This window comes from Hyperolius riggenbachi, chromosome 5, assembly GCF_040937935.1.
Source record: "Hyperolius riggenbachi isolate aHypRig1 chromosome 5, aHypRig1.pri, whole genome shotgun sequence".
Classification (NCBI taxonomy): Eukaryota; Metazoa; Chordata; class Amphibia; order Anura; family Hyperoliidae; genus Hyperolius; species Hyperolius riggenbachi.
This window is the reverse complement of record NC_090650.1, coordinates 41,867,316-41,891,527: the sequence shown is the minus strand read 5'-3', so window position 1 is coordinate 41,891,527 and position 24,212 is coordinate 41,867,316. Positions and strand designations below refer to the sequence as shown.

The following is a 24,212-nucleotide window of genomic DNA, read 5'->3' as shown; positions in this document are numbered from 1 at the left end:
GGACCAGAGCTGTCCTTCCCCTGTTGTGCCCTGTGATTACTTTGATTGGCTCACAGTAATCACGGGGTCGGGAGCCAATGAAATTGGCTCCTGACCCAGATGCGGAAGCTCTGCTGTCACTGTGAGAGCAGAACGAGTGGGTGCAACAATGGAACAGCGGTGTGAACTGTCACGAACGGCGGTGACAGTGTGAGTTCGCAGCGGTGATTAGTTGGAATCTACTTCCTGTCAGAGCCACACAGCCACCAGCAGGAAGTAGAGTCTGGAAACAGTTAAAGGCAATTTGTCACAATTGATTGAATATTTATAGTGTCTGCAGTAAATGCAAGAAATAGTATAAAAACACGGTTCTTCAATTTCTAGTGGTAGATCTTCATATGATCGTCATATGATCAAAAACACGAGAACATAATCTGGTTTGGCTCAATAAACGGCTGTAGCTTTAAGGGTATTTAATTTCAAGGCAACTAAATAAATACCCTTAAAGCTACAACCGTTTATTGAGCCAAACCAGATTATGTTCTCGTGTTTTTGATCATATGAAAATCTACCACTAGAAATTGAAGAACCGTGTTTTTATACTATTTCTTGGATATCTCTTTTTTCTACATGTGTCAATAAAGTTTTTCATAAAGTTTTTTTGTATTTTTGAGATTGCATTAGCTTCATAAGTCCTTTTCTAAAGTAACAAGTCTTGGTGGGCAAGGTGGATTGCCCCAAAAGAGGACTGTGTTTTGATCCTTCACGGTATAAAGGATTACACCCAAAGATATTTTTTATAAATGCAGTAAATGCAGTCCAGTCTTCAAGTGCATTGAAAGTGATGTCTGTGTGATTGCAGCGATGCCAGCATCTCATTGTCATGGCAACTGCAACCGGCGCAGCCAGCCGGGGATGTATATAAAGCATAGTAGAGATGGATTACATGCTGATGGGGCCCCTTAGACTTTGATGGAGGCCTTAATCAGCTGCTTGGGATTGTTAGTGGGATAGTCCGGCCCTGCCACCATATCATCGTGTCGGAGTGCAGACAGAGGCCATAGTCCTCCTCCTCACCCCTCCCACTCCGTACGCTGTACTGTCATCCGTTTGCCCCCTCTATAATGAGGGAGCATGTCTCTAGCCTGCTGGCTAACAATGGGTCTGTACAACACTCAACCCCAAACCGTCGCCAGAGGGATCAAGCCCCGATCCCTGCGATCGAATTAACTCTAGGCCAGGGGTGTTGCTGGGTGTGATTAGAGGTTTGACAGGGGCATGTCTTAAAGTCTCCTTCTTTCTTAACTCAAAAAGTTGGGAGGTATGCTACGCACCAACTATGTATGTATTTGTATTGCTGGATGTGCTGATTGTACGGAGTTCTGAACCTCTCATGTATCTATACTCCACACTATTTGTTTTGTACCATGTACAACGCTACGGAAGATGCTGGGCTATATAAATAATAATAATTAGAGATCAGGCCCGGTATGTGACAGAAAGATATTTGCTGTATACAGTGTATTGCAGTTTACTGTCTTTGCAGAGTAATGTGAACAGAACACTGAAGGTTCTATTGCTTTCTGTTCCGTTTTCCAGCTAAGGAACGGTGCTGACGGGTCGTCCCCTCCGCTCGGGATGGCTTCCAGTAACGGGAGGTTCTGTGGCCGGGACACGCCATCCAGCATGCACACCACTGACAATGAGCTGTTTGTCCGCTTCGTCTCTGATGGCAGTAATGAGGGCAGAGGGTTTAAGCTCCACTACGAGGCCAGAGGCTTGGGTATGTGTTGCTGGCTCTCTCCTCCATCCTTCTCATTACACTATTAAGAGATATTTACTGCAAGCTGCAGAATCCTTCAACACGGTAATCAGGTCCACTTGACGAGTTACTCCGGGCTAAATATGGAAAATACACTTCGTGCTTACTTAAAGGGAACCTGTAATGTCGGTTAAAAAAAAGAGTTTCACTTACCTGGGGCTTCTGCCAGCCCCTGCAGACGTCCTGTGCCCGCGCCAGCTGCTCATTTTCGTTTCGTTGGCTACTGCGCCTGCCCAGCCCTGGCCGCGCAAACGTCCTCGTTCGTGATCCCATCACTGGGAGCTTCCTGCGCAGATGCAGTAGAGATTTTCTCGTACTGTGCCTGCGCAGGACACTCCTGGCCACGAGAGGGCGTAGAAGGATGCGCGCGGCCAGGGCCACGCAGGAGCAGTGGCCATCAACTTATAAGTTGGCAAAACCAAAAGTGAGCCGCGGCCGGGGAACAGAGGATGGCTAAGAAGCGGTGCAGGCAAAGGACAGCTGCAGGTGGCTGGCAAAAGCCCCAGGTAATTGAAACTTTTTTTTTTACCAACATTCCAGATTTCATTGAATAGTGTTGCTGAGACAAAGCTAGCACAAGGATATATAATTACCTGGGACTTCCTGAAGCCCCCTGTAGTCCCTCTGCTCCCTCACCATCCTCCCAGTCCCCTCCATTGTGCCGCTGTTAGCCCCAGTAAACTGCATGCCATGGGAGGGCAATTGGGCAGTGCGCGTGGCTGGGGCCACATATGTGCAGTGACCTGCAACCTATCTGGATTGCGGACTCCACAGCGGTGCAAAGGAAGGAGCTAACAGACTTCAGGGAGCTGGAGTAAGGCCCAGGTAAGTATAAATCCTTGTGCTATATTTGTCTCAGGTTAACAGTAATTGCTCTATTTCACCCTCCTGGATTTTTTCATTGTTAGTAAAGATGAATAGAAGACTTTTCCAATATTTGCATAATTTTCATACTTGATGCAGCTGTTCCACAGAAATGTGCTTTGGAAAAGTCAGTCACATGACTCAGAGATCAGTGTGCACAGTACACAGCTGCCAGCAGAGTGCATGCTTGTTCCTCAGCACCACCACCTGACCACACCCACCCACCCACCATGCCACAGTTATTAGTTCCTCTGTTATCTTTCCTTGGACCACCTTTCCTGGGCCTCAACCACTGCATACCAGGAACACAACCAGTCAGTTTACAGATACTCTGACACAGTCTTCTGGCCAACACAACTTTACTTTTAATTGATCATGTTTCTGACTTTGATTACATCACCTTGAAGAACTAGACATTACCTTCAAGAACTGACTCCCCATTGTCTTCCTAATGGCTTGTTTAACCTCACTCCATGATACTCAGTGTTTTCAGAAATGGAAAGTCTGTTTTCAGCAAGAGAAAAGCATATTCAAATATTAAATACGATACTTGTAATCCATTCAGCTCCACTCAGTCACAATGTGAAGATATCAGTAGAACAGAGAAACCAAAAACAGGATAATATGCACTAAAAGCTGTTTAAAAAGGGAGGTAGTGGTGGACTGATCTCCCCACAGATGACTCAATTTTGTCAAATTCAAGCAAAAAGAACTTTATTGAATACTCCATCGTGCAACTCATTTCGCAGGTGTGACCTGCTTCATCGGGCAGAATAACAAGTAACTAGTACAAGCTCAGGTTAGACCAGGCGCCACTGTGACAATATTTCCTCTCTGAAGCATAAACTGTCACAAGGTGTAAAATATTTGTGTATCTCATTAGAAAGGTCATTGGCAGCTTTGGACCTACATTGCAGCCTTGTTCTGATAGCCTGTGACTCTAGTATGTGATAAAGCTATCCAGTAATCCATTGTGTGTTTACTTGTAGCTTGCGGAGGGACCATCTATGTGACAGACTCCAATCCAAGTGGATATATTACGTCTCCCAATTATCCAAATAGCTATCCCATTCATAGTGACTGTATTTGGACCATCATAGTGCCAAATGGAGAAGCGGTACAGCTGGACTTCCAAGACCAATTCTATATTGAATCTTCTGAAAAGTATGTAATATCATTATTATTTTGTATTTATAAATGCATGACATTTTTGGCCGAAGTGTATACAGTACACTGAATAGTTCATGTCACTAACTATGGCCTAGAGGAGCTCACAATCTAATGACTAACTATCGCCAGAAGAGCTCCTAATCTAATGTCTCTGCACTAACCATAGCCTAATGTCCCAGAGGAGCTCACAATCTAATGTCTCTACAATAACCAAAGCCTAATGTCCCAGAGGAGCTCACAATCTAATGTCTCTACAATAACCAAAGCCTAATGTCCCAGAGGAGCTCACAGTCTAATGTCTGTACCATAACCATAGCCTAATGTCCCAGAGGAGCTCACAATCTAATTTCTCTACCTTAAACATAGCCTAATGTCCCAGAGGAGCTCACAATCTAAGGTATCTACCATAACTATAGCCTAATGTCCCAGAGGAACTCACAATCTAATTTCTCTACCTTAAACATAGCCTAATGTCCCAGAGGAGCTCACAATCTAAGGTATCTACCATAACTATAGCCTAATGTCCCAGAGGAACTCACAATCTAATTTCCCTACCATAACCATAGCCTAATGTCCCCAGACTCCCCACCATAACTGTCCCCAGAAGAGCTCCCAATCTAATGTCTCTACAATAACCAAAGCCTAATGTCCCAGAGGAGCTCACAATCTAATGTCTCTACAATAACCATAGCCTAATGTCCCAGAGGAGCTCACAATCTAATGTCTCTACCATAACCATAGCCTAATGTCCCAGATGAGCGGTCACAATCTAATGTGTCTACCATAGCCATAGCCTAATGTCCCCACCATAACTGTCATCAGAAGAGCTTCCTATCTAATGTCTCTACAATAACCATAGCCTAATGTCCCAGAAGAGCTCACAATCTAATGTCTCTACAGTCTGTCTCTACATTAAGCTGCGGTTATTGTAGAGACAGACTGGGAGCTCTTCTGGCGATAGTTATTATGGTAGAGAGTTAGAGACATTAGATTGGAAGATCTTCTGGTGGGGACATTAGACTATGGTTATGGTAGAGACATTAGATTGAGAGCTCCTCTGGGACAATAACCAAAGCCTAATGTCCCAGAGGAGCTCTTAATCTAATGTCTCTACCATAACCATAGTATAATGTCCCCACCATAACTGTCATCAGAAGATCTTCCAATCTAATGTTTCTACCATAACTATCGCCAGAAGAGCTCCCAGTCTGTCTCTACTGGAGGGTAATACTGGAGAATGGTGAATTTCGCATAAACGTAATTTCGGTTCGAAAATTCGCAATTACGATGTAAAATTGCAATGCGAAATTTCAGGAAAAATTCGTAATTATGTCTAATTGTAATCATTTGTAATTTTGCATACATTTTCGCATAATTTTCACGTCATTTTGTGCCGACTTTAGTGGTTAATAGCAAAGCTATTTTTTCAAAAAGACCTTGTAGTTTTTGAAAAAATTGATTTAAAAAATGCTAAGAAAAATGTTTTTTAAACTCATAAAAATGACACTTTAAAAAACATTTTTCCTTTGCAATTTTAAAATTGATTTTTCTCAAATACGACGAGGTCTTTTTGAAAAATTATTTTTCTTGACTTGTACCCTATATTCTCCTTAACATATGTAGCAATTTTCATGACAGTAGCATGTATGGGGACTTTGCTACCGGTAGTCATCAGCGCCGCTAAAGGTGGCACAAAATTACGTGAAAATTACACAAAAATGTACGTGAAATTATGAATGATTGCACAAAATCAATTGAATTTACAAATCGTAATTACACATAGGCGTTATTGCGAAAAATGTATGTAATATTAATTAGCGGATTACGCTCAACACTCATGGAAACGCCGTGGAGGAAAGTGTATATATATGGTAGGGACGTAAACGTACATATAATAACATCAGACCTGTTTACAGCAGCTGCAGCTCTAGTTATCTGGAACTGCGGGACGGAGCCGATTCCAATCAGAGGCTCCTGGCAAGGCTATGTGGAAACTCGCTGCCAATCAACTACACGTCGCTAGGAACTGCCATGTATGTGAGGTTCAGGACGGACTCCAGTGCTCCTCGCATCGGGTTCAAGGCTCGGTATTCCATCGGTAAGTCTGTTACAGCAGAATGTCAAGCTGAGTGCTGGGATTCCCACCATGTCACCAGCACTCAATAACAATGATGAAAAGACAGGAAGGGGTTCTTCAATGGGTCAGGTGATTGGCCGCTGCGATCAGCAGGCATCTCATAGACGACTGTGTTAATAGTGAGAGCCAGGACAAGGTTGAGACCCAAGGCTGAGGCACTAAAGTGCGCTCCCCCCTCCCTCCCACGCCAGCCATCACACACTGATTGATATTAGACGAGGCGCCCCAGGGCTCCCAACCCCCCAACACCTTAATCCCTAGTTATCTGGCTTGCAGTAACTGATATATATATATATATATATTTTACAAAGCCTCCTACACTGAGCCCAGAGGCTGGAGCCTCTCTTGCCTCTGCCTCGGCCCTGGTGTTAGTTTTAGGTAAATGTGTGCCCAGATTTTTATATAGGTGCCTAATCTGCCTAGTAGCTGATAGGCTACTACGTAGAATATAACGATTGTAGCTGATCGTAGACGACTAACTGCAGACGTTGGTTGGGCTTCCGATTTTAGGTTATTAGGCATTTACCGTGGTTAAGGTTAGGAACTTATGGGGGAGGTTAAGGTTAGGCATTAGGTGGTGGTGGAGGGTGTTAGGTACAAGTAAAATATTGGTACCTTATATACTTGCATATAAGGCTAATTTTTCAGCACAAAAAAATGTGCTGAAAAGTTGCCAACTCTGCTTATATGTGAATCAATGGAGCAGAACGGACGGTGGAGCAGGTTTTGTTACTGGCATAAGACAAGAGTGTAAGGATCTTACACTAGTAATCCTGCTATTGCCAGCTGGCTCTCTGCTGTGTCTGTGCCCCCCATCCCCTGCAACATGGTGTACGGAGTACGCTATTCAAGACTACCTGTGTCCCCTGGCTTGTGGAGCGTGCAAGCAAGTGTCAACAGTGCAATAATCGGGGATTCTTCCTGTGTGGCAATCGCTGTGTTTCATATTTATAATGCCATCTAGTGGCATCTTGAGACACAGCTGTATCATCCTTGGGGCACAGCAGGCTATAGCAGTGATATGCAAACTTGGCTCTCCAGCTGTTAGGGAATTACAAGTCCCACAATGCATTTTACTTTATGAATCATGACTGTGGCTGTCAGACTGCCTTGTGGGGCATGTAGTTCTTTAACAGCTGGAGAGTCAAGTTTGCAGATCACTGGGCTATAGGAAGGGGGGCTCACTTGTACTGGGGCACATCTTGCTACTGTAGAGGAGGCTATACTGGGGAGGGGGCTTATACGTGAGTCAGTCACTTTTTCCTGGTTTCTGGGGGGAAAGTCGGTACCTCGGCTTCTATGCAGGTCGGCTTATATACGAGTTTATAGGGTAATTTAAATTTCTGATATGTTTAATTAAAAAAAAAATCAGCTTCCACCGATATCTTTCACATTAAAGGAAATCGGTGGTGAAGAAAGTGTATACAGCATTACTTACCTGGGGTTTCTTTCAGCCTGACTAGAAGTGTGTGTGTGTCCCTCGCAAAAGTTTGTACATTTGTATCTATTTTTACCAATTTTTTTACAACTTTGTACTGATTTTACCTCTTTATTTTGCTGATTGGTTGGAATTGCCCTTTAGTAATGAAGTTAGCATGCCTAAGCATACTGTCACTGTTGCAGCACGTTGTGGTGGAACGCATTTTGGACAGAGCGGTATTATCCAGAGCCCTGGTTACTCTTCCAAGAATTACCCAGACTCCTCTGCTTGCGAATGGTACTTCACTGGTCCCACAGGGCATTATCTCACCATTACGCTGGAGTCCATGGACCTTCAGAACTCAACAGAGTGCGTCAATGACTACATCGAGATCCGCGAATACGACCCATCTGGTGAGTGACTTCTAACAGCACGACCTTGTTGAAGGAAATGGGAAACACATGGTGCGAGATTGTTATTCTTCACTCAGACCTGTTTCCTATTATTAACAAAGGCCTGGTCCCTGCGATATTCTTTGTTATGTCCTACAGAGGAGTAGAAATGATTTATGTCTGCAGATCAGAGGTTCCAGACTTGTATTTTATGTAGCAGTTTGGTGCTATATTTGGATGTGAGAATTGATTGAGTGCAAACATAACCTAGGATAATCTTTATCAGTGTTAAAGTGTACCTGTCATGCCGAAATGCAGGCCTGAATGAAACATTGCTTAATTATATAACCTAAATAACATAGTGGTGCTAATGCATATTGCCATGGAACTTAGTTTGGCCAAAGCTGTAGAATGTTTAGACTCATGGGGGCTGCCATTTTGCTTTCTGAAATTCCTAAAAATGGCATAATCTTCATCTGACACATAGGCTTAACAACTGGGAGGGATATCATCTTTCTCTTTCTTGCCACTGGCCCTCCCCAGGTAGCCTCCAGTGGTTGGGCCATGCAGATAGCAGACATCCATCTCCTGCAGTAGTGCTTTTGTGACATCATGCGCGTGCCAAGAGGAGATGGACGCAAAGTGAACAGAACCACCAGAAGTGTGAAGAAAATGACAGGAAAGAGACTGCACTGCTTATCTAGACCGGTAACTTTAAATCATCATCCACTTTTCTTCCTGAACTCCATGTGGAGAGCCGTGCAGGGGTGGAGTAGAGAACATGAGAACATGGACATACTGAGGGGACTGTGGACATACTGAGGCTAACATGGACAGATTGAAGTGGACACAGAAATACTGTGGGGAACATGGACATATTGAGGGGAACATGACAATACTTAGGGGACAGAGACAAACTGAGGTGGACATGGACGTACTGCTGAGTGGAACATGAAAATACTGAGAGAGGGAATGGACGTACTTGGGGAACATGCACTCACTGAGTAGAACATGGCACTACAGAGGGAAACATAGCCATACTGAGGGGAACTCAGACATACTGGGGGAGTATGCACATACTGAGAGAATGTGTATGTTCCTATCAGTAGGTGCATGTTCCCCATGTACATCCATTGCCCTCTCAGTATTTCCATGTTCCCCTCACTATGTCCATTTCCCCTTCAGTTTGTCTCTGTCCCCTAAGTATTGTCATGTCCCCCTTAGTTTATCTATGTTCCATGTTTTCTCAGTATAGCATTCCAGTTAATATGTCAATGTTTCTCTCCGTAGTTGCATGTTCCTGAGGGGGACACAATACTGAGTGTAACATGGACATTCTGAGAGGAAAATGGTGCTTCTCAGAGGAATATAGCATAACTGAGGGAAACATAGACATACTGAGGGGATCTGGCACTTCTGAGGGGAACATGGACATACTGAGAGAAACATGGCGATACTGAGGGGAACATATCAATTCAGAAGGGGACATGGATATGCCATTTATCTATTGATCCCAACATAACCAAGCAATAGGACTGTTTATTGGATAAAATCAGGATTGGTGAAGGTAGAAGTAGTAGTTGAACTGAGTAGGTGGGGAGGACCGGTGGTAAATCGATGGCTGCACAGCCTTGTACTGCATTGAATGTTACTTTACCAGCAGTGGTGTAAGTCAGCAAATCAAAGAGGGAGTAATGAAATCTTGGATGGAGCGTGTCGCTATTGACTGAAGCGTGGTAGCACGTGATCAGGTGATCAGATCTGCTTGTTCGGTACTGAAATGGCCCCGGGAGTGTGGTGTTCAGGAGCAATTGGCTGTTTCTCAGTGGCGTAGCTAAGGAGCTGTGGGCCCCGATGCAAGTTTTACAACGGGGCCCCCCAAGCACTATATACATAACAATTGATACAGTGCACCAAAACCTGCCAATGGCAACTACAGTGTCAGAGGTGCAAGAAGGGGATGGGAAACAGCTTGTTAATGATTACCACTATTCAAAGTATCTATAGAAGTGATTATTATGAGCATAGGACCAATAGAGAGCTAATACTGTAGTTGAGGGAGGGCCCTTCGGGGCCCCTCTGGCCCAAGGGCCCCGATGCGGTCGCTACCTCTGCACCCCATATTGCTACGCCCCTGCTGTTTCTGAATTCTGTATGCCGAATTCAAACATTGCTAATAAGTATTTTTGAATTCAAAGGTTAAACATTGTCTTCTTTCTTTTCCAGGGAACTCGCTGGGTAGGTTTTGCGGCAACACATTACCTCTGCCTCTGAGGACTTCAGATAGTTTTGCATACGTGAAATTTGTCAGTGACGGATCAGTGAGTGGCAGAGGATTCAGGATCCAATACGAAGCAAGCACAGAAGGTAAACTGAACCCCAAACCCAGGCTTGTATCTAGGGGGAATTTATGCTTTTTGCACCTCTAGGCCCGCTGTGTTGTGCGTCTCACTTCCCTGTGCCTCTGAACCCACCCCTTCTGAAAAGAGTTGCTGCTTCACACCTGATGCGTCTAAAGTCCTCAATGGTCATACTCCACACCACCAATGTAGGCTTCTAAGCCCATCTCGATGTTTATCACCCATATTTTTGCCAATGCAATGACCTGTCTTGCTTGTTAAATGCAATGTCTGCACCACAATTAATTCTGGAAACGACAATTGTTGTACTTGGCGAATAAAGTGAATTCTGATTTTAATGTGCCTCTCCACTCAATTTGGATAAATGATAGATGTTTGTACAGTTGCACTTGTACACGAATGAGAGCATGACCACTAAAGCCTATTCCACAAGCCCCGTTGAATATGTTCAGAGGGACTTTCTACTGAGGTAAGTATCTAATTTTATTTTCAGTTCCTGATTCAGGTTTGCTCTAAGATAGTTCATAAAATGGTCAGATTAGTGGGTATTTGTTTATCCTTAGTTGTTGGATTATGTTTTTAAGCGTATTACTTGCTCTGAAAAGAGAGGATCTGTTCACCAGTATCTTTCTGTAACAATACATTTGTTTTAATTGGAAATACAGTATGGCATAGCATTCAATAAAAACGTGTTTTCCTACTCCTTATTACTCATACAGTTATCCTACTTGCTTTTGGCCCAACGTAACGTCATCTGTGGGCAAATCAAAAAACCCCTAGTATAAAATACAACAGGGCTGAGAACTGCCACTGCAATGGATATATAACGTTCATTCAGAAAACTCTCACCGTGAGAAGCACTTTCTCCTCTCTACTTAGTCGCACTGAATCCTGCCCCAAAAGAAAATCTGGGAGTGGTGGGTTGAAGGACAATGAGGGAACCAATACTGCTATGTTTTATCAAAAGACAAATGAGAAAGATGTACAGCATGTGACTGATACACTTTTCAGCCAAGTGAAACACAGTCTATTAACCCTCTCAGTATCTATTTACATTTTCTTATAGTATGGCTAACCTTTTGGGACAGAGGGGATATTTTGACTATAGTTGCACTTTAACAGTAAAGAAGAAGTGAGTATTCAGTGACCATACCTGTATTTCAGAATGTGGAGGACACCTGGATGGAGTCCTCGGGACTCTGAAATCGCCTAATTACCCCAACTTGTACCCGCATGATCGAGTCTGTGAATGGAGAATAACCGTACCGGAAGGAAAACGTGTCACACTGACTATTAATGACTTTCAGCTACAAGAACAGCAGAGTTGCGACTACGATTATGTGGCTGTAAGTTGTATGCTGGAATTTAATTGTTAAACACCACTGTACACCAGGTAAAGTTTATATTTCATAGTGTTCAAGTAGTTAGAGTGCACTTTTCTTTTTCAAATCCTTACACGATCTAGGCCCCGGATACCTGAATGATTTGTTGCAACTGTATCACACCTCCCATAACCTCAGATCAAAAGTATCCAATAACTTGACCACTCCCAGAGTCCAGCTAAAAACCTCTAGTGCCAGAGATTCCCGTCATGCTGCTCCTACCCCGTGGAGTGCCTTGCCAAATATAATCAAGACAGCTCCAACCCTGGACTCATTTAAATCAAAACTGAAAAGTCACCTGTTTAGTCTGGCATTTATGAATACATAACTTTTCCCTGTACACATCACTATGTACTGATCTCAGACAAGCTTATGCACTTTGGGTCCTACGGGAGAAAAGCGCTTTACAAATGGTTTGTTGTTTTATACTCAATGTGGTTGATTTTTGAAGGACAGAGTACACTGGCAAACATAAGTAAGTGGATTTTCACATAATGTTTGCATGAGCTTGCATCCCCCCACCTGGGTCTCATCTGGGCACAATTTATGCTATTGCAGTTTCATGCTGGACTCACATAAAAAACACTTATTAAATTAAAAATAGACAAGGCACCTGGCCCGGATGGCATGCATCCTCGGGTCCTAAGGGAATTAAGTTCAGTTATAGATAAACCCCTTTATCTTATCTTTTGTGACTCTCTTGCAACTGGCAGAGTCCCAGTGGATTGGCGTACAGCCCACGTTTTCCCATTATTTAAGAAGGGCAAAAAATCTGATCCAGGAAATTATAGACCTGTAAGTTTAACATCAGTTGTATGCAAACTATTTGAGGGGTTACTAAGAGATACTATACATGACTTCATAGTAGAAAATAATCTTATTTCTCAGCATCAACATGGGTTTACTAAAGACAGGTCCTGTTTGACTAACATGCTCAGCTTTTATGAGATAGTGAATGCTAATATGGATATTGGGAATGCTGTAGATGTGATATACTTGGACTTTGCAAAGGCCTTCGACACTGTTCCCCACAAAAGTCTGGTGCAAAAGTTGAGGATGCAAGGACTGGGGAAGAGTCTGTGTTCATGGATAGGGAACTGGCTAATGGACAGAAAACAAAGAGTTGTGGTCAATGGATCGTACTCAAAATGGGAGACTGTTAGCAGTGGGGTCCCACAGGGGTCTGTTCTGGGTCCAGTGCTCTTCAATTTATTTATTAATGACCTAGTAGATGCAGTAGTGAGCAATGTTGCTATTTTTGCAGATGATACAAAATTGTGCAGAATCATCAACTCTCAGATAGTGTCATATTGCAACAGGATCTGGATAGGATGGCTATATGGGCACATACATGGCAGATGAAATTCAATGTTGACAAATGTAAGGTCATGCATTTTGGACGTACTAATGGTCTAGCACCATACAAAATAAATGGGATACAGTTGGGGACATCAAACTTGGAGAAGGACTTAGGAGTACTCATTGACAACAAGTTAAATAATCGTACTCAATGCCAAGCAGCTGCAGCTAAAGCTAACAAAATTTTGGGATGCATTAAAAGGGAAATAAAAACTTGAGATGCTAGCATAATATTGCCCCTGTTTAACTCTCTAGTAAGGCCACATCTGGAATATGGAATTCAGTTCTGGGCACCACATTACAAAAAAGATATTGCAGTTTTAGAGCAGGTGCAGAGACGAGCAACAAAATTGATGCGTGGGATGGAAGGTCTCACTTATCGAGAAAGGTTAGATAAACTGGGTTTATTTAGTCTAGAGAAAAGACGCCTTAGAGGGGATCTAATTAACATGTATAAATACATCAGAGGGCAATATAATACCTTGGCGGATGAGCTTTTTGTCCCTAGGCCTTCTCAAAGGACTAGAGGACATGATCTGCGCATGGAGGAAAAACGTTTTAACCATTTATTTAGGAAAGGGTTCTTTACAGTAAGAGTGATTAAGATGTGGAATGCATTGCCACAGGAAGTCGTTATGGCAAACTCTATACCTGCATTTAAAGGGGGCTTAGATGCTTTCCTTGCGTTGAAAGATATCCATGGCTACAATTACTAGGTAATGCCTAATGATGTTGATCCAGGGATTTTATCTGATTGCCATCTGGAGTCGGGAAGGAATTTTTCCCTTTAGGGGCTAATTGGACCATGCCTTGTAAGGGTTTTTTCGCCTTCCTCTGGATCAACAGGGATATGTGAGGGAGCAGGCTGGTGTTGTACTTTATACTGGTTGAACTCGATGGACGTATGTCTTTTTTCAACCAAAATAACTATGTAACTATGTAACTATGTAAGCCAATTTTTAGGCATAGGCGAATTAGGCATTTGCCTACCACAGCACCTGCTGGAGAGGACTCCAGAGGACCATGTCAAGCACACTTTCTCTCACTTTATGGGACTATCATAACTAGCTTTTGAATACACAATAGGTGGCAAGAGATGGAACTTTGGTCTAAGTATTGTATAAAAACTTCATGGAAATTATGTCTTATCATTATGCAAGTCCCTGATTACCATATTAGTGACTTGATTAGCAATAAATGTTTTAGATAAAAAAAATGTTTGATTATCGTAACACTTCTGGATCTCAACATATATCTCAATATATATAGCTTGGTTTATGCTAAAACACACATTAAAGCAGGAGGATTAGCCATACTATGCCAGGGAAAAAATATATAAGTAGATAAATACTTGATCTACTTACATAACATGTATTGTACTGTCCACGTTTTAATTTCAATGAATTGTATATAGTAAATGAAGATAATTCTGTTCCTGGTGGAAACCATGTCTTTTGCCCACAGTTTGAGGCAAAATCCTGATGTCGTTTCTGCCCTTAACTTTTTTTTTCTTTTCTCCTCCAATCGCTGAGTCACCTCAGCCTTGCTTGTAAACACAAGTGAGCAGAGGATCATGTTTCAGCTAGGCAGCTAAATAAAGGGAAGAGGAGGAATATATTATAGATAAAAAGAAAACCCAGCATGCAACTCAATGACAATAGCTATTAAAAGGCCAGTGCTCCTAAGGTATTTGATAACTCCAAACCATAACAGCAGAAAAAGTTTTGAATGCAGGATTAGCATCTTTATCACTTTATACACTCAGACCAGTTGCTGTTGAAATTGGATTTTTATGGTGACAATCCAGCTTTAAAGTACAACTGACGTGAGAGGGGTATGGAGGCTGCCATATTTATTTCCTAGTAAGTAATGCCAGTTGCCTGGCTGCCATGCTGATCTCCTGGCATAAGTAGTGTCTGAGTCAAAACCCTGGGACAAGCATATGGCTAATCCAATAAAACCTGAGTCAGTGTATCTGATCTGCTGCATGCTTATTCAGGGATTATGGCAAAAAGTATTAGAGACACAGGTTCAGGACTGCTATGGAATTTGTATTGTTTAAAAGGAAATAAATATGGCATCCTCCATATCCCTCTTAACTTGGGTTCCCTTTAAGTGTAATGTTTTAGTAGCAATAGGGAAGGGGTAACAGTAACAGTGACTATTGTGTTTTGCCTAGAATGAAAAAATGTCCAGAAACAGCCGTGTGTGCACTATATTTCCACCATGCAGAGTGGCAGAGAGAAGCATACTAGGGTCAGATTTATTTACCTTTCACGTTGTCATGTTTTGGGCTACACTCCCTCTTTTTTCATCTCTTTCTCTGGCCGTATCTCCTCTTGTCCTCGTCCCTCTCCTGTTGACGGCAACATGAAGTTATTTTTCTGCACATTGGGAGGGCACACTTGCATGGGCATTCAATGCAGTTCAGTGGGCCGTTCAGACTATTCAGGTTTCCTGTTTGCAGATAAAAAACATTGCTTCTTTTGCAGATTAAAAACTGACAGATTGACGCTGAGAGGAGTACAAAATAGCATATCTCTGGCTCATCGGCAAATGTAATCATTGCTGGCTGGACAGCTCTCTGCCTGTGTCTTGATTTTGTTCCCTCCTCCCTCCCTCCCTCTACTGAATTGTCACATTACCCTGGCAACATCTGAGCCACTTCAGCAGAAAAAGCGTGGGCAGAGTGAAGACACAGGCACAGGGACCCTTGCTGGCAATTATTACATTTGCCGATTAGCCAGAGATAAACAAGCACCTACTGCTCTCTGCAGTGAAAACTAAAATGTTTACACTCAGGGAATGTATGAGGATGCTTTCAAATGTTCTTTTATATACCTTAGGGTAGTTACTGAAACTTTAGTTTTGGAGTATAATCCCACTTTAAATAAAATTGGAAAAAGTAAAAAAAAGAAAAGAGAAACCTGTTCTCATCTAAACTACTGTACCCTGTTATATCTCCCTTTTCATTTCCTGTGATACCAGGTGTACAATGGCTACCGGAGTCAGTCACCTCTCTTGGAGAAGCTTTGTAATAACGTCACACCGGGTACGGTAATCATGTCCTCCGGCAACACCATGAAAGTTGTATTTGTCACGGATGGGTCTGTCTCCAGCGGAGGTTTCCTGGCTACCTTCACTGCAGAGGAAAATGCAGGTAAGTGAATAGTGAGTATTATGAATAGTCTAGCAGTAGCTAGATGGTGTTCTATTCAAAGTACACTTGAAGTGAGAGGGATATGGAGGCTGCCATATGTGTTTCCTTTTAATCAACACTAGTTGCCTGCTTATCCTGCTGATCCTCTGCCTCTGCTGCTTTTAGCCATAGACCCTGAACACGCATGCAGATCAGATGTTTTCTGACTGAAGCCTGACTAGATTAGCTGCATGCTTGTTTCAGGTGTGTGATTCAGACACTACTGCAGCTATAGAGATCAGCAGGACTGAAAGGCAACTGGTATTATTTAAAAGGAAATAAACATGGCAGGCTCCATATTACTCTCTCTTCAGGTTCCCTTTCAAAGTGCTGCTGAAGGTATCACTATCGATTAAATAGATGGTAAAAATGGACTACGGTGGGAGGCAATCAGAAAACAGGTAAAATATATTTTAAAAAAACCTTAAAATCAAATATGGCATTGTAAGATATCACTTCCCTCCCAGCAGAAGTCCACACATTCCAGTAAGTGACCAGTTTATTGAAACACTTTCTTACTGGGAGTGCTTTAATAAAGCCGTTACTTCTTATGCACCTCTCACCATAGTCCAGTTTATTTTCTCTACGTCTTTATAGTAGGTATATTGGTTCTAATTGGTTTCCCAGTCAAATCACCCTTTTTTCTTTGGAGAAAGACCAATATCTAGAGGATATCCTGCTGACTGAGTGGGGGCAGGGTTTTGTTTATTATTATTATTATTATTATGTGTTCATAGTGGCACTATTGACAACATTTAGGGTTTACTCTGTTTCCTTAAAGAGGAACTGTCGCAAAAATCTTAAAATTGAAAACACATACAAATAAGAAGTACATTTCTTCCAGAGTAAAATGAGCCATAAATTACTTTTCTCCTATGTTGCCGTCACTTACAGTAGGTAGTAGAAATCTGACATTACCGACAGATTTTGGACTAGCCCATCTTCTCATAGCGGGGTTCTCAGGGTTTTCTTTATTTTTAAAAGCAATTAGTGAATGGCAGTTGCTCCGTCCAACTGCCAAAATAGTGTGCAGCGTGCAGGGAGGCTGACCAGCATCTTTGTATAAAGATTTTTCAGGGAATGTCTTTATAAAGAATAAAGGCCATGCTGAGAATCCCCCATGAAGAGATGGACTAGCCTAAAATCTGTCGGTTATGTCAGATTTCTACTACTTACTGTAAGTGACAGCAACATAGGAGAATAGTAATTTATAGCTCATTTTACTCTGAAAGAAATGTACTTCTTATTTGTATGTATTTTAAATTTTAAGATTTTCGCGACAGTTCCTCTTTAAGTTATCTTTTATCCAGATGTATTGGACTATTGGCTCTTGTTATCTTTCTATTCTATTTTTGATGTTGTTGTTCTCCCCAGATTTGTTGGTAAGCAGGTGGTAAGGCTGCATACTGAGCACCCTTAAAGAGGAACTCCAGCCTAAACAAACATACTGTCATTAAGTTACATTAGTTATGTTAATTAAAATAGATAGGTAATATAATCTCTTACCCACCCTGTTTTAAAAGAACAGGCAAATGTTTGATTTCATGATGGCAGCCATCTCTTTGGTTGAAAGGTGGTGACAGGGAGCATGAGACACGGTTCCAACTGTCCTGTGTCCTGAGCACCTCTCCCAGTTGCTAGGCAATGTGAATAACATTGGAAATCCCATCATGCTCTGCACAGCATCAGGGAAAAAAAGCCCAGGCTTTTTTTCTTTGATGGGTGGAGCTTAGCTAAAAATGCAGCTAAAAATTATGCTTTGGTAAGAAAAACAAAGTTCTGATGCTGTGAAACTGTTAAAGAAACACCACGCCTTTTCAGTTTTGCTGAGTAGATTTTTAGTCCGGAGGTTCACTTTAAAATTCTCAGCAATGCCGGTTCCTATCATTAACTGCACTCTGCCTGTGTCCTCAGTCAGTTGTGGATGTGACTGTGGACTCAACAGCTTCCTCACTTCTCCCCATGTGACAGTTACCTTGTCTCTGCATTTTTGCAAGTGCCATTCTATGACATGGACAGGTTGGAGGGGCGTGGCCTGGGACAGGCAAAGAAACCATATGGTAAGTCTATGATGAGACATAGTTGGGTGAGCTCAGCGAAACTAGTTGGTCGTTTAGTTAAATGAACAAAACCTTCAGTATTTCTGAATTGACTCGAGGACTTGTTGAAGTGTTGATAGGATACATATTGGTATAGTTACAAGGATGTTACTGATAACCTGTTTTGTCTCGAAGTGTGTGGAGGTTTGCTCATGGACCCAGCGGGTGGCAATTTAACATCTCCTGGATATGATCGGGTCAGTAATTACAGCAAGAATCTCAACTGCGAGTGGGTCATACAGAACCCCAACATGTACAACTCAACCACATTTATACGTTTCATCAGGATGCAACTAGAGCACCACCAAACCTGTCTGAATGACTTTCTCGAAATTCGATTGGGTAAGAAATGTGTTCTAACTATTGTTATATCTTTCAAATAGAATTTAAAGCCCAACACACAATCATTTTAATCCATTTATGTAACGATTGTGGAATTATCTCCGTGGTCAGCGCACAAGATGTGCGCTGACACTGCGGAAGTCCTCCACAAGCGTATAAAACGGCAGAACCCAGCTTTGGTGCAATGCACTTGTAGAGGGTAATTCCCACCAGCAGATGGAGCTGTGGAGTGCAGTGGAACACAGCCTCTGTACTGCCACAGATGCCAGATGGGAATTGTACGAGTTGAAGCAATGCAGGGCAAGATAGCCCTTAGAGGGAGAGAGCACAGGGACAGAATGTATGTGTGTCCACCAATCTAGTCGCCACCCTGCGACGGTGAACACACAACAGCGGAAACCAAGTGGGAACGCAATCGCAAGAGTGGCGATTGGCAACAGTGACACAAGACCGAGTAAAGACAGAGCACAAGTGTAGCAAGAAAGACACAGCAAATAACAATGATCAGAACGCCAAGGAAAATAACAAACGCACTCGATAAGCGTGGTCACCGCACGAAAAGCGCAACAGCGACAAAGCACGCTAATGGCGCGGTCTCCGCACGAGAAGCGCAACAGAGACAAAACGCGCCAACCCTAACTAACCAATGTAACACGAAAATGAATAGAGAACGCGAACGCTTGCTAAACGGTTACCTCACCGAGCCTACAGCAAGCGTTCGTTCCAGACAAGACAGACAGAAGGAGCAACCAGTAGCAACCGCAGTTCTGGCCTTCACTCCCAGACAGAGTACAGAAGGAACCACCGCCACTACCGCGAGGACGGATGCGATCCAGACAGACAGACAGATGGAGCAACCAGTAGCAACCGCTGCTCTGGCTTGCACCCCTAAGACAGAGTACAGAAGGAACCATCGCCACTACTGCTAGGGCGAATGCGATCCCAAAAGGCAGAATGATTTCCTGTCGACCGCCGCTGGCGACAAGACAATCGCAACAGATAGACAGTACAAGGCAAAACAGATAATACAACCTGACTACGCTAGAAGGAATGCTAGTGCACTACCAAGGAATTACTCTAAGATAATCTTAGCAAACCATTAGCAAAGGCTGAGACTCCAGGTAAGTTAGCAGGAACAAACCATCATGACCAGCAAGGGATTCTGGAAGGAAATGGTATTTATACTGCAAACCATCAAAGGAAGCATGCTAAGCAATTTGCATGCCAAGTGGATGCAAATTCCTCACCAGAGCAGCAGCTCAGCAAGTTTCAGAGTGAAGACAGGTCTCTTTTCCAGGGACCTGCAGCACTCAGACCTACAAAATGGCCAAAAAGCTGTCTGTCTGTGCAGACAGTAGAGCAGATCATTACAGTTTAACTCTGTGCCCCTGAACTAACACTGAAGAACCCCATGTGGTGGTGTGAGGTGAAAGTAGCTTGTTTTTTGCCACCTAGTACACAGCAAGACATAAAGGGACCTTGGTTGGTGTCACATGAAGTCAGTAGATGCGCATAATAATTTCAATATAAACCGAGATACATACGTATGAGGGCCACAGAACCAGTGTCAAGGCCAAACTCATCTGGGGGTCTCTGCACTACTAGCTACGGATGTTGATGCATTCCACACAAACAATTAGAACAATCACAATGGGGACATTTTCTGAATGGACAAGAAACTTGAGAGTGATCCTACCTGGGGTCCTTCTGTGTGCTAGAGCCTCCTGGCCTTGTTATGCTGGGAATACACAATGGGCTTGATTCACAAAGCGGTGCTAACCTACTTAACACGTCTAAAGTCTTTAGGCGTGCTAACCAGGGTGCTAAGTAGGTTAGCACCGGATTTCTCAATTGATTAACCTACTTAGCACCCTGGTTAGCACGTCTAAAGACTTTAGACGTGCTAAGTAGGTTAGCACCGCTTTGTAAAATCAAGCCCAATAAGCTTTTTCAGCAGATTTACTGTCTGATCGATTTCCAGTCAATTCTATGAGAAATTGATCAGAAAACAATCAGAAAAAAATCAGATCGGACCTGTCGGAAATTATCTATCGAACCATCTATCTGCCCAAAAATCTCATGGTGAATTCCCAGCATTAGATAAGCCTTGTTCAGTGACACACTAACCGTTCTCTAGGAATTTGCCACATAACATTTAAAAAAATCCCGCTCCTATCATGTTCTCCATCGAAACAGGTCATTTGAGCGCTATGCGTGCCAGATAAATTTATCGCTGCCTTAGGCAGAAAGTAACTTTAAGAGATTAGCGATATTCTGCTAGCAGCAACATCTGATGCCCAAATTAACGTGTGGCACTTATAGATATAAGCTTGCTTTCTCCCACCCTGGAGTGCACTCAGGCCCAGATTTATATCATAGGAGCCTATAGGCACAGATGTCCTGGCACCCTAGACTTCACTCTCCATAGACCTAAAAAACCCCTACCGAACTGCACCACAAGTGTGCTGGCTGTTCCAGCTGTCACCTCTCCTCTACTTCCCCTGCCCGATGTAGGTAACTACAGGTCCCCCTTAGTACTAGGCAGCCAGAGGTACCCTGTAGCCACGTGCCTATAGTGCCTTATGGTAAATCCAGCCATGAGTGCATTAGTTAATCAGGACCAATAATTATCTGAACATTCTTTCCTGCAGATGATGCGGATGGAGAAGTCATCAGAAGATTGTGTGGAAGGACCATCCCATTTGTCCCCATTGCTCTGGTTTCTCCCCGGATCTGGGTGCATTTTGTTAGTAATGGTCACATTGAAGATGTCGGATTTCACGCTGAATATTTATTTACAGGTAAGGTGGCTAATATGTAGAACAACTGAACTGATGCTTTTGAATTGAATTGTAGGTGTGGAGAAAGCTACTGAGAGCTCCCTGGATTGCTAGAAGATTTAAACTGAACCAGAGAACTGGTAAATTAAAGGTTTGATACTTACCCAGGGCTTCATCCCGCCCCATAAACACTTCTGAGTCCCAGGCCGTCCACACGCGGTCTGCCGATCAGCTGTGATCAGCCCCGGTAATAGGCTCAGTTGGGCAATAGACCCGGACTGACGCGACTGAGCCAGTTACCGGGCTGACCAGGGGAGGACGGCGTGGGACTCAGACTTGTTTATGGGCAGGATGAAGCCTTGACTAAGTATCAAATCTTTAATTTACCGGGTCTCTGATTTCTTTTAACCAGTCAATACTTTGGCTACATAATAAGAAGACTGGATTTTTTGGAGAAATTCTCAATGCTTAGAAAAATTGCGAGCAAAATAAGAAGAGGAAGGCAGAGGCTAAGATAGATATATTGTAAAAACAAGATAAAAACAAAGACTTACATACCGTATGTTATGCTGGGCATACACGGCAACTTGGCAGGCTTATCAATCGAGCCTGATGGCTCGATTGATAATATCCGACAGGTCCGATGACCTGCCGGATAGATTCCCCGCTCGATCCGGGGAATCGAGCGGGTGATAAGGAGCACCGGTGGGGACGAGTGGGAATCGATCCGTGCGGACGAGCGGGGACGCGGCGGGGGTCAATCCGGCGGCTAATCGGCCGCCGGATCAACCCGTGTATTCCCAGCATAAGTCTTTGTTTTTATCTTGTTTTTATGGTCTATGCCGATTGTTTTTACAATAAACGGTTTACACTTAGAGTTGCCGTTTTTGTTGTGTTTATATATTGGCCTTTCTGGATACAATACCATATATCGGAGTGAGGGAGAGGTGGAAGTTTGGATCCATATTTGCTTGAGATTCGTTAAGATTACCACTGAATACGAGACATACAACCTTATAATATGGATTGTTGGCAGCTGGTAAGCCCCTCTTACTCTTTTCTGGTGATGGTGGGCCACGAGACCATGTGAGGTTGGAATATCACCGTGGTGAAGTTTTATTGACTGTATTTATTCCTCTTTGATCTGCACTGACTTACTAATACTAATTTTGTGGACTTTGGACGTTTTTCATTCTCGGCAGCGATCATATGTTCTATTTCCTTGGCGCTGATAAACTGTTCGCTAGTACATAGTATGCAGGTCAGAACTGTCAGACTTCACTAGCTGCATACGTGTCCGGCGTGTGATTGTGAGTTCCTCGGTACAGTGACCGGTGTCTATGTCTTCCAGGATGCGGTGGGGCACAGAGCGGTGAATCTGGAGTCCTGTCTAGTCCCAACTTCCCAGAAAGCTATTCGCCTGGCAGCCGCTGCGCCTGGTACCTGGAAGCCCCGGAAGGACACATCATTACTGTGAGTGCGGGATGAGTAGTCTGTCACTGTACAGAGTGGCCATAAGCAGAGCTGGATCTTCCACAAGACAATTCTAGGCAGCTGCCTAGGGCTTGGAGTGAGTCTAGGGGCCCGGTGTATGCTATCTAAATAAAAAAAGCCAGGTGACCATCAGCACTGGACAAAAAGTGCTATTTTGCCTAGAGCTCCATTTCATCTTAAAGGGACTCCGAGCTCTGGCTAAAATAAAAATGTTCACTTACCAGGGGCTTTCTGCAGCCCAGTGCTGGTCGGGACGTCCCACGCCGGCCTCCTGGCTCTTCTCCCCACGGCTGTCCATATAGGGCTGTCCGGCGGCTCCCCGGGCGACACTGGCCGAGTGTCGGGGCTCCTTCTTCCGCAAACCTCATCAATGACGTCGCACGCCGGCCGCCTCGCGTCATCACGGCGGCCGGCGTGACAGTACGGCGCATGCGCGATTTAATCTGTAGGCTGGCGGTAGGATTGCGGAAACACAGAAGCAGGCAGAGTCCCTCAGTGCGCTGCTCTCTCTGCTGCTGCTTGGGAGGTCTGTCCCATTCACTGCAATGTATTCCGCACGCTTCTCGCTTCATCAGAGGAAGCGGTATTTCCCGTCGTCATACCGCTTCCTCTAATCTTTATAAATGAACATTTTGTTACTTTTCCTAGATAAATCTAGAAAATCACCACACAAGGCGGAAATGTATCGCTCTGCTGGGGAATTGTAGCTTTTCATGCGGAAACAGCTTTTATGAATTGAGACTTTGCTAAATGGTCAGGAAAGTCAGCTGTTTCCAGCGGTAAGCATGCAGTAAAAGTTTTATGAATAGAGGCCATTGTGGATTTTGCTGCCCGGGGAGGCAGAGCTTTGGGCTGTAGCTCTGCCTGCAGTCCATTCAATCTGCGTGCAGATCGCCACCACTCCCCCGCCCCTCTCTGTGAAAGAAGATTGAGAGGGGCGAGCGGAGGCGGAGATCCGTGCAGATTGACAGAGTAGAGGCAGAGCAACAGCCCAAAGCTCTGCCTCTATATGGAAGCGCTCCCCTAATCTCCCCCCGGGGATTTTGGGAGGATTAATTGAGACTGCAGCTGCAGGGTTGCGGCGTTTCAGGTAGAGCAATCATGCCTAACAGGATTGTAAAATAAAAACAGTGATTTAGGGAGGCTTCAGACTCTCTTTAAAGGATAACTGACATGAGAAGAATATGGAGGCTGTCGTATTAATTTCCTTTTAAACAATACCAGTTGTCTGGCAGCTCTGCTGATCTGTTTGGCTGCAGCAGTGTCTGAATCACACCAGAAACAAGCATGCAGCTAATCTTGTCAGATTTGACAATAATGTCAGGAACACCAGATCTGCTGCATGCTTGTTCGGGGGCTATGGCTAAAGGTATTAGAGGCAGAGGATCAGCAGGACAGCCAGGCAACTGGCAT

The 24,212-nt window shown here is 43.6% G+C and overlaps 1 protein-coding gene across 1 annotated transcript in view; it reads left to right on the top strand.

Annotated features, from left to right (window-relative positions):
• The window catches only part of CUBN (cubilin), a 298,563-nt gene that overhangs the window by 206,709 nt on the left and 67,642 nt on the right, over positions 1–24,212 (top strand). The window contains exons 43-52 of the mRNA XM_068238249.1: positions 1,579–1,762; positions 3,655–3,829; positions 5,755–5,933; positions 7,596–7,805; positions 10,011–10,151; positions 11,309–11,490; positions 15,874–16,045; positions 18,319–18,525; positions 21,177–21,326; positions 22,657–22,778. Of these exons, the coding sequence (XP_068094350.1) occupies positions 1,579–1,762; positions 3,655–3,829; positions 5,755–5,933; positions 7,596–7,805; positions 10,011–10,151; positions 11,309–11,490; positions 15,874–16,045; positions 18,319–18,525; positions 21,177–21,326; positions 22,657–22,778 (1,722 nt within the window). The remainder of the gene's footprint in view (positions 1–1,578; positions 1,763–3,654; positions 3,830–5,754; positions 5,934–7,595; positions 7,806–10,010; positions 10,152–11,308; positions 11,491–15,873; positions 16,046–18,318; positions 18,526–21,176; positions 21,327–22,656; positions 22,779–24,212) is intronic.